The sequence below is a fragment of the Nicotiana sylvestris genome, chromosome 7, assembly GCF_000393655.2.
Source record: "Nicotiana sylvestris chromosome 7, ASM39365v2, whole genome shotgun sequence".
NCBI classification, from domain to species: Eukaryota; Viridiplantae; Streptophyta; class Magnoliopsida; order Solanales; family Solanaceae; genus Nicotiana; species Nicotiana sylvestris.
The window spans coordinates 1759426-1769509 of record NC_091063.1 but is presented as its reverse complement, the minus strand read 5'-3'; the positions used below and the strand labels follow the sequence as shown (position 1 = coordinate 1769509).

The following is a 10084-nucleotide window of genomic DNA, read 5'->3' as shown; positions in this document are numbered from 1 at the left end:
GATAGAGTAGCAAATATCTCCCAGGTTCTGGCAGGACTAGGACTGGCGGTGTGGATAGGTATTCTTTGATTTTGTCAAAAGCCTTCTGAAAATCTTCTATCCAACTCGTTTCAGCATCTTTCCTCAACATTTTGAAGATGGGTTCGCATATAACTATAGATTGTGCTATAAAGTAACCGATATAGTTGAGACATCCTAGGAAGCTCATTACGTCCTTCTTGCTCTTTGGTGGAGGTAGCTCTTGAATAGCCTTAACTTTGGATGGGTACAACTCGATCCCTCGACGACTGACAATGAATCCCAACAGCTTCCCTGAGGGAACCCCAAATGTACATTTTGCAGGGTTCAGTTTCAGATTGTACCTTCTTAACTTGTAAAAGAAACTTCTCAAGTCTGTTATGTGATCCGTGTCCCTCTTGGATTTGATAATGACGTTGTCAACATAGACCTCTATTTCTTTGTGTATAATATCATGTAAGATGGTTGTCATGGCTCTCATGTAAGTAGCCCCAGCATTCTTTAGATCAAATGACATCATCGTACAGCAGTACACTCCCCATGGTGTAATGAAAGCTGTTTTCTATGCATCTTCTTTATCCATCCAGATCTGGAATTAGAGTTCATACTTGGTGCAATTGTCGATCAGGATGTTTATATTTGGCAGTGGAAAGTCGTCCTTGGGACTTGCTCTATTTAAGTCTCGATAGTCAACACATACTCTGACTTTCCCATCTTTCTTCGGAACTGGTACAATATTGGCTAGCCAGGTTGGGTACTCAACTACCCTGAGGACTTTGGCTTTGATCTGCTTAGTAACTTCCTCCTTGATTTTCAGGCTTATGTCTGGTTTGAACTTTCTGAGTTTCTGTTTTACTGGCAGACATATTGGATTGGTAGGCAACTTGTGAGCCACTATGGATGTGCTTAGACTGGTCATGTCATCATATGACTATGCAAAGATATCCTCATATTCCTTCAAGAAACGAATGTACTCCTCCTTCTCTGTCGGTGATAGGTGAATGCTTATGCGAGTCTCCTTGATGGTTTCAGCGTCTCCCAAATTTACTGCTTCGGTTTCGTCCAGGTTGGACTTAGGTTTATTCTCAAAGTTCTCAACCTCTCTGACAACTTCCTCAGACATTTCATCCTCTTCTTTTGAGTCACTATCCTTATGTTGTGTTGTCTCATTACATGTCACAGTCATCAGTTCATCAGGAAAAGTAATAATAACGTTGTAGAAGGAAAAGTGTGAAAGATAGTAATGAATAATGATAGCCATGCATTGATAAAAAATTTAAAATATCCAAAACAAGTAAGGATCGATTAATCGAGCAATTATTTTGAAACAAAATGCATCTTTAAAACAAAATTACTGAAAACATCTGAAATGCCTAGCGTGGCTATAGAAATAAATTTAGGCTAAATGCCAAGCTACCCAGGGACTCGGCGGGCCCGGGATGGTGTGGCAGTCCAATTCCTGAGAATGGCTCCTTTCCCCCACAGTCTTAATGGTGAGGCCTTGTTCCTCTTCCTCCTCAATTATCGCACTGCAATCCATATCCTTGTCCTATAGGAACAAATTCCTCAGCCTAGCTAAAGCTTCTTCTTCTGCAGTTCCCCATATTGTATCAACCTGGTGAAAAGTTTGACCCAGATGTGGTAGTGGTTCTCGAGAGGGTAGTAAGTCCACGCATGGAGGCGACCAATCATCATATTCTTGCCATGTATACTGATATCTGAGCCCGAAGGTTGTACCATCATATTTCAGCTGTATTGGTTTAGTAATGACTTGGAGATTCTTCCCAAGCCCTTTGCCAAGTTCATACCCAGACCATGTCAGTATGCTTTTTATTTTGTTACTCCACTATTTATCTTTCTCAATAGTCAATTTTTAACCTTACTCTCTCTCTTCGCACTCTCTACTCACCATTAATGGTCATCTCCCTTCTAATCTCCCTTGCGCTACCATCGGCAGTCATCGGAATCACAGATAAGTACCTTTCACTTTAATCTCTGTATATATTCCTCTTTTGTTTCTCTTAATCTAATCTGCATCAACAAGGAAGAAGCAATTCATTTTCCTTTGAGATCCACATAGAGATCAGATTTTGTTCGCTGACTTGAAAACCCATTTTTCTTCCTTCAAATTTGTTGATTTTTGTTCTATTTCACACCGATCCTTTTTGGGTTTTGCTATTTCTGAGATAAAGATTTGCTTTTTTTTTCTATTTGTATGATTTTCTTGGATTTTCCTCCAGTAGGCTGATTTCCACCACAAAAAATCCAAACTTTGGTTTCTGCTTTTTTCTGTCACAATTTGTGAAGTACGTAGAGTATCACTACTTAACTTAACTCATCTACGACGCCACCCTCCACTTTCCTCCATTTTTACTGTCCTCCTTATCTTTTTTAGTAGTTGACGTAGCAAGGGTTTTATTTTCTCTCTCCTTTCATCAGTTCGAACTTGACAGTTTTCTACTTTGTATCTATGCTCTCAGTAAGTAATTCGTCCTCTTCCACTCTGTACTCTCTCTTCCTCTCCTATTTTGTGCATGTGTGTGGTTTTGTCTATTTTTTTGGACAGGTGCAGATTCTTTTCCGGCGAGTTCGAGCTATTTTAAGGTAGGTACATATTTCCGGCAAGTTTCATAAATCCCGGCGACTCCCGAACAGCTTTCCGATAGGACGCAGCAGGACTTGTCAGCTCTTGGGCAGATCTGACAGTATCGGTTAGGGATGGTGGCTTTGGGAGGCGAACGAGATGTGCACATGCAAACAGTGAAGAACAACCCGAGTATCAGCAAGGAACGACAGGAGTTGGACGCAAACGATCTAGGTGGCTGCAATACCGTCGGGTATACCAAGACAATTCCCAGGTTATACTCACGGGAGTTGGTACCTCACGTTTTCCTGTTTCCCTCTATTATGTTAGTAAAATTGCAGTCCTTTTAGTTTTTATTAGTTTAGATACCGTATTAGGGCGCCGGTAGTGGCATCTTGTCTTATTCTAGTTTGGTCTGTTGTGTATGTTAGTGATTCCCCCTAGTCCGCTGGAGTTATAGTGGCTGTAGTATGGGATGGTCGAGTGAGTTCATGTCCTCGGGGGGTGGGGGGGGGTGGGTCGGGAGGTAGGGCGGGGGCTAGGAGGTGGGTTGGGAGGTAAGGGAGGTAAAGGGAACAAGGGTGTCCATCGGTTGAGAATTGGGTTATGGAACATAGGTTTATTGACAGGTAAGTCTATAGAGTTGGAGAAGATCCTCCAGAAAAGGAGGGTCAATATAGCGTGTGTCTAGGAGACAAGGTGGGCAGGGTCGAGTGCGAGGGACGCAGACGGGTATAAACTTTGGAACTCAGGAACTCAGAAGGGTAAGAATGGAGTGGGTATTTTGGTGGATAGGGAACTTAGAGAGTTTGTGGTTGAGGTTAGACGAGTGAATGATAGATTGATGATTATTAAGTTGGTGGTTGGACAGTGCATCCTAAACGTCATTAGTGCCTATGCGCCACATAAAAGCCTAGATGAGGAGGCTAAATGGCGCTTTTGGGAGGGGTTGGATGAGATTATACGTCATGTACCACCTACTGAGAAGTTATTCATAGGAGGGGATTTCAATGGCCATATTGGGTTGAATGCAGGTGTGTATGACGAAGTGCATGGAGGCTTCGGTTTTGGGGAGAGGAATGGAGGAGGGACCTCATTACTGGACTTCGCTAAGGCTTTTGGGTTGGTGGTTGCTAACTCTTTCTTTCCAAAGAAGGAGGAGCATTTGGTTACTTTTCAAAATGCGGTAGCGAAGACTCAGATTGGCTATATCGTCCTCGGTAGGTGTGATAGAGGGTTGTGCAAGGATTGCAAGGTGATTCCAGGTGAGATACTCGTGACGCGACATAGGCTCTTGGTGATGGACGTTGGTATTATGGTAAAGAGGAGGAAAATGTATGCTCGATAAAGATCGAGAATCAGGTGGGGAGCCTTAACTAAGGACAAAGACCAAGAGCTGGATGGGCGGTTGTCGGCTATAGGAGCTTGGAGGAGCAGTGGTGACGCGAACACTATGTGGTCTACGACAGCAAACTGTATAAGAGAGGCTGCGAGAGCAGTGATAGGGGTCTCGACGGGCATCTCTAGCAGGCACAAAGGAGACTGGTGGTGGAATGAAGTGGAACAAGGTAAAATGGAAGCGAAAAAGGAGGCATACCGGACGTTAGTGGAGAGCATAGGTAAGGAGGAGAGGCGAGCGTGCATGGAGAGGTATAAAGTAGCTAGGAAGGAAGAGAAGCTGGAGGTCACGAAGGCTAAGACTACGGCTTATAGTCGTATGTACGAGGAACTAGGGGAAAAAGGAGGGGAGAAGAAGTTATTTAGGCTGGCCAATCTGAGAGAGAGGAAAGCTCGAGATTTAGACGGAGTGAGATGCATCAAGGACGACGATGGTAGAGTATTGATGGAAGATTCCCAGATTAAGAGGAGATGACAGACTTACTTTCAAAAACTTCTTAATGAAGTAGGGGATCGGGATATTGTGCTCGGTGAATTGGAGCATTTTGAGAGTCACAGTGACTCTGGGTACTGCATGTGCATCAAGGTTGACGAGGTCATGGTAGCTATGAGTAAGATAAGTAGGGGCAAAGCGACTGGGCCTGATGAGATTCCGGTAGAATTTTGGAAGTGTGTGGGGAAAGCAGGTTTGGAGTGGTTGACTAGGTTGTTGAATGTTATTTTTAAGGCGAAGAGGATGCCGGATGAGTGGAGGTGGAGTACAGTGGTACCACTGTATAAGAACAAGGGTGATATCTAGAGTTGTAACAATTATAGGGGTATCAAATTACTGAGTCATACTATGAAAGTATGGGAAAGGGTGGTTGAAGCAAGGTTGAGGATGACAGTGTCCGTTTCCGACAACCAGTTTGGTTTCATGCCGAGTCGTTCTACTACAGAAGCTATACACCTTGTTAGGAGGTTGGTTGAACAATATAGAGATAGGAAGAAATACCTGCACATGATGTTTATTGACCTAGAAAAAGCATATGACAAAGTTCCTAGAGAAGTTCTTCGGAGAAGCTTGAAGGCAAAAGGCTTGTCGGTTCCCTACATTATGGTGATTAAAAACATATATGATGGAGCAAAAACTCCGGTTAGGACAGTAGAAGGCGACTCTGAGGATTTTCCTGTTGTTATGGGGTTACACTAAGGTTCTGTGCTCAGTTCGTTCCTATTCACCCTGGTGATAGATGCGTTAACACATCACATTCAAGGGGATGTGCCATAGTGCATGCTATTCGCCGATGACATAAATCCGATTGATGAGTCGTGAACCGGTATTAACGAGAGGCTGGAGGTTTGGAGACAAGCTCTTGAATCTAAGGGTTTCAAGCTTAGCAGGACAAAGACGAAATACCTGGAGTGTAAGTTCAGCTTGAGCAGAGGAAAGTGGGCATGGATGTGAGGCTCGAATCACAGGTCATCCTGAGTAGAGACAACTTCAAGTACGAGGATGTTACACACCATATCGGGGTAGGATAGATGAAGTGGAGGTTAGCATCTGGAGTATTGTATGACAATAGAGTGCCACTAATACTCAAAGGTAAGTTCTATAAAGCGGTGGTTAGGCCGGCCATGATGTATGTGGCTTAAGAAATCACATATCTAGAAGATGAAGGTAGCAAAAATGAGGATGTTGAGGTGGATGTGCGGGCATATTAGGATGGATAAGATTAGGAATGATGATATTTAGGAGAAGGTGTGCGTAGCTCCCATTGATGACAAGATGCGGGAAGCAAGGCTCAGGTGGTTCGGTCATGTTCAGAGGAGAAGCCCAGATACTCCGATAAGGAGGTGCGAACGGCTGGTTGTGGAGGGCACGAGAAGAGGTAGATGACGGCCTAAGAAGTCTTGGGGGGAGGTGATTAGGCAGGATATGGTGAGGCTTCAGATTTCCGAGGCCATGACCCTTGATAGGAACATGTGGAGGTTGAGTATATGGGTTGTAGGTTAGGAGGTAGTTGAGTCTTTTCTTATGCCATAACTTTGTGAGACTAGTTTGGTAGGGATACTTTTTTGCTTTTGCTTTGTATCATTCTTCTTGATTTCATGTTGTTCTTATTTTTCATATTTATTTTTCATATTATTTCTGTGGTGTTACTAATATTGTCTTCTTTTGTTTTTTTGTCTTCTTGAGCCGAAGGTTTTTTGGAAACAGCCTCTCTACTCTTTCGGGGTAGGGGTAAGGCATGCGTACACATTACCCTCCCTAGACCCCACTAGTGGGATTTTACTGGGTTTTTGCTGCTGTTGTTGTTGTCTTTCTAAACTACATTGACATGTTCGATGTGGTGATAAGTTTCCCCTCCTAGCCTTCTTCTATTTTCGATAACCGGGATGGTTTGACTGGTGTAAATAGGATTACTTCCATCTCCGTGAATGATCACCTCCTGATGGTTCCATTCGAACTTCACGACCTGGTGTAGTATGGAAGCCACAGTCCCAGCGGCATGTATCCAAGGTCGACCCAACAGAAGATTGTATGTAGCTGATATGTCAAGCACTTGGAATTCGACATCGAACCAAGTTGGCCCTATATGCAGACAAAGATTAATCTCCTCAATTGTGGCCCTTTGAGATCCATCAAAGGCTTTCACGTTCATACTTCCTGCCCGTATCTCGTGGAAATCTTTGCCTAATCTTTTTAGAGTAGTCAATGGGCAAATGTTGAGGCTTGAACATCCATCTATTAGGACCCCGGCAATGAATTTATCTTCAAACTACACCGTGATGTGCAATGCTCGGTTGTGACTTAACCCTTCGGGCGGTAATTCATCCTCGTGGAAGGTGATCTTATGACTCTCCAGTACTTGCCCCACCATGTTGGCCATTTCTCCGAATGTGATATTGTTAGGCACATAAGCTTCATTTAACACCTTCATCAAAGCATTCTTGTGTGCCTCTGAATTTTGCAATAGTGATAAGATGGATATCTAAGCGGGGGTCTTATTCAAATAATCAACAACGGAGTATTCCCTCGCTTGTACTTTCCTTCAAAGATCATCCGGTCCAGTTTTAATGACAGGTTGCTTAGTAGAAGCCTCCTTGCTCGATCCTCCCAAATGTTCAGGTGTATAGATTCTTCCCGTTCTGGTCATTCCTTGTGCAACATCAGATTCTTCTAGTTTTGCTTTTCCCTTTCGCCTAGCTTCAGCAACGTAATCCCAAGGTATGGGTTTGGAATTGAAAATAGGTATGGTTGATACTGTAACTGTGAAAAGTGTGGCCACTTTTACCTCAAATGTAGCAGGTGTTGCTGTAGGTGGGGCTACCTCTACCTCAAATAGAACCGATGCGGTTACTTCTACCTCGATTGACAACTCTGTCTGCACCATAATAGGAGTGAGCGTGACTACAGGTTTAAAGTCATCGCCTTCCCGAATAAGGCCGATTGACCCCTCAGGATCCCATTCTTCATCCGTCTCTATCACATGTACCCCATCACCCCTATGATTTGGGAGAGGATTATTGCGGACGTTGGGTGTAGCTTCATTTGCATGTATGATCTTACTATCAATCAATGTTTGGATCTTATCTTTCAATATTCGGTACTCTTCAATGGTGTGCCCCTTCATACCAGAATGATATGCACAATTTGGGTTGATCCATTGAGATGAGTTCTCCACTGCCACAACAGGAATAGGGGTGACATAACCGACGACCTTTGTACAGCTAATCAATAGGTTCAGCAATATCAATGTATTGTCTTGGTGGTTTGCGATCAAAGTTAGGTCGGGGTTTCTGGTAATTTGGACGAGTTAGAGGTGAATGATAGTAGGTTGGTTGGGTGTTATAAGTATGATCGGCGGTGGCAGGTTGAGAATATCTGGGAGATGAAGGTTGATATGTTGGTGAAGGTGTTTGGTATGCAGGTGGAGGTGTTTGGTATGTGAGTGGAGATTTTTGGCCTTAAGCCACCATTACTGCCCTCACTTCTCTTCTCTTTGATATGTCGCTTGATTGTAATGCTTTGTTTGGCCTATAGTGCCTCGAAATTTGTCACCATCCCGCTTTTGATACCTTCCTCAATCCTTTCTCCGAGTTTGATGATATTGGAGAACTTGTGATTCTCAATAACCATTAGTCTTTCATAATACTGTGGGTCTTTGTGCCCTGACAAAGAACTTGTTCATTTGTTCTTCTTCTAGTGCTGGTTTGACCTTGGCTACTTCCGACCTCCACCGAGTAGCATAACCGCAGAAGGTCTCAATTGGCTTCTTCTTTAAATTCTGGATGTAAAAGAGATCTGGCACATTCTCTGTATTGAACCTGAACCGATCTATAAATTCTGATGCCATGCTCACCCAATTGGCTCACTTCATAGGGTTCTGGCTTATGTACCAGGACAGGTTATCTCCGATAAGACTTCTTATGAAGAGCTTCATTCGAATCCATTCATCTTTTCCGACACCTACGAGCTTGTCACAGTAAGTTTTCAAATGAACCTTGGGATCACCTATTCCGTCAAACATTTCGAACTTGGGAGGTTTGTAACCCTACGGCAGTTCCACGTCCAATTGTATGCATAGATCTTCATAATTCAGACCTTCTACCCATTTGCCTCCTTTGACACCCTGAACTCGATTGTCAATTTCTTGAGTTCCTCGACCATGTTCTTGATAAGAAGGTCCTTCTTAGCAGATTTTGGTGTATAGGAGATTGGTTGAGTAGAGTGAGGTACAGTTTTCATATATATATATATAGGGTTGTTTTAGTGAGTGCCAGGGACTTGGGTGTAGTGGTGGTCATTGTTGAGTTTTGAGGATCGGAAATAGGTTGTGGTATGTTCTGAGGAGTGTGATAGGTACTGGTTTGTGGGTACTGGATTGGTTGATGATTTGTGGTAGAGTTGGTATTGGAAAAGGATTGGGATTTTGAGGTGGAGTTGCATATTGATGTGGTGCGGGAGGAGGCTAGCTTTGTGTATTTTGGGGAGGTGCTCGATTTTTGGTATTTTGTTGGTTGATGTCAGGGACGTTTAGGGTGAGGGAGAGGTTTGCTAAGTTGCGGACCTACTCAAGTTCTCCCTGTAACTCCAGTATCTTTTGTTCCAATTGCAAAACCAAGTCATTTGGTACCGGAGTACTTTGACATTCTGAATTTCCACATTCTCAGCATTTTTCTTTCGAATACCACTTAAGTCATCCATCTTAGCTTTCCCTCTGTTTCTCGTATTACTTGGAGAAGGAGGAGGTGGAGGGCCTCTAGATCTGGTGTGATATGATAATGATTCTATTATGTGCGAACCAACCCTAGAGGATGGGAATAATAAAGAATAAAGAAAAACAAAAGGTAAACAAGTCAGTAAAGATTCTGAAAAGTTTGCAGTATTTAAACAGATATTGCGGGAATGTAAATTCACGTCCTAATTTGGGAACCTAGAAACAAATAGATTTGGAGAAATTCAGTGCCAATAATTGCCTCATTTCATTAATGTGAAGATAAACAACCCAAAATGACACTAAATAAGATAAGTCACTAATGACACTTGGCCTTATTACATTTGAAAAGTAAGTAAACCTAATCTACTTGGTCCCAGAAGGACCTTCTCCAGACTGGATGCTCTTGGCGATTAGTTTCCCCAGTTCGCGCAGGTTCAGCAGTAAGAATGCCCTTGCCAAATGTCCGTATTTGTTTCCCTCAGCATTATGGCAATTGGTGACTCTCTTTCTCATTTTCCCTTCCAATTCCATCAGACTGTACTCAAGATATTCCAGCCTTTCGCTGGATTTAACAACCCTCTCTTTCCACTCATTGATCCTTTCCATGTCGGCCTTAAGCTGCTCCGTATGCTCAGCTTCAGACTCACGAATTCTTTTGCACAATTTGTTGTACTTCACCTGTGCTTCGGCAACTTCATCTATGACCCTGTTTCCTGGACCAACCCTTGGCCGGAAGATCCCTACTAATTTATCATCCAAACATGAGGGATAAAAGTATGTATGACCTGTATGATATCGATCCGGCTCGATGGTATCCTTTTCCATGATAATCTTCAAGTGCCATATGTGTTGTGCTTCATTTTTATATGGGATGGCGTCA

The 10084-nt window shown here is 43.1% G+C and overlaps 2 protein-coding genes across 2 annotated transcripts; both read left to right on the top strand.

Annotated features, from left to right (window-relative positions):
* Nucleotides 1-3446: 3446 nt before the first annotated feature.
* LOC138872520 (uncharacterized) lies at nucleotides 3447-3950 on the top strand. The gene has a single exon (XM_070150687.1). It carries the CDS (start codon nucleotides 3447-3449, stop codon nucleotides 3948-3950), a length of 504 nt encoding a protein of 167 aa, XP_070006788.1.
* A 105-nt stretch (nucleotides 3951-4055) lies between these two features.
* Nucleotides 4056-4475, top strand: LOC138872519 (uncharacterized). Its single transcript, XM_070150686.1, has one exon. It carries the CDS (start codon nucleotides 4056-4058, stop codon nucleotides 4473-4475), a length of 420 nt encoding a protein of 139 aa, XP_070006787.1.
* Nucleotides 4476-10084: the final 5609 nt, after the last annotated feature.

Coding starts and splice junctions, on each gene's coding strand:
- LOC138872520 (XM_070150687.1), top strand. CDS start 3,447: ATGATTATTAAGTTGGTGGTTGGACAGTGCATCCTAAACGTCATTAGT.
- LOC138872519 (XM_070150686.1), top strand. CDS start 4,056: ATGTGGTCTACGACAGCAAACTGTATAAGAGAGGCTGCGAGAGCAGTG.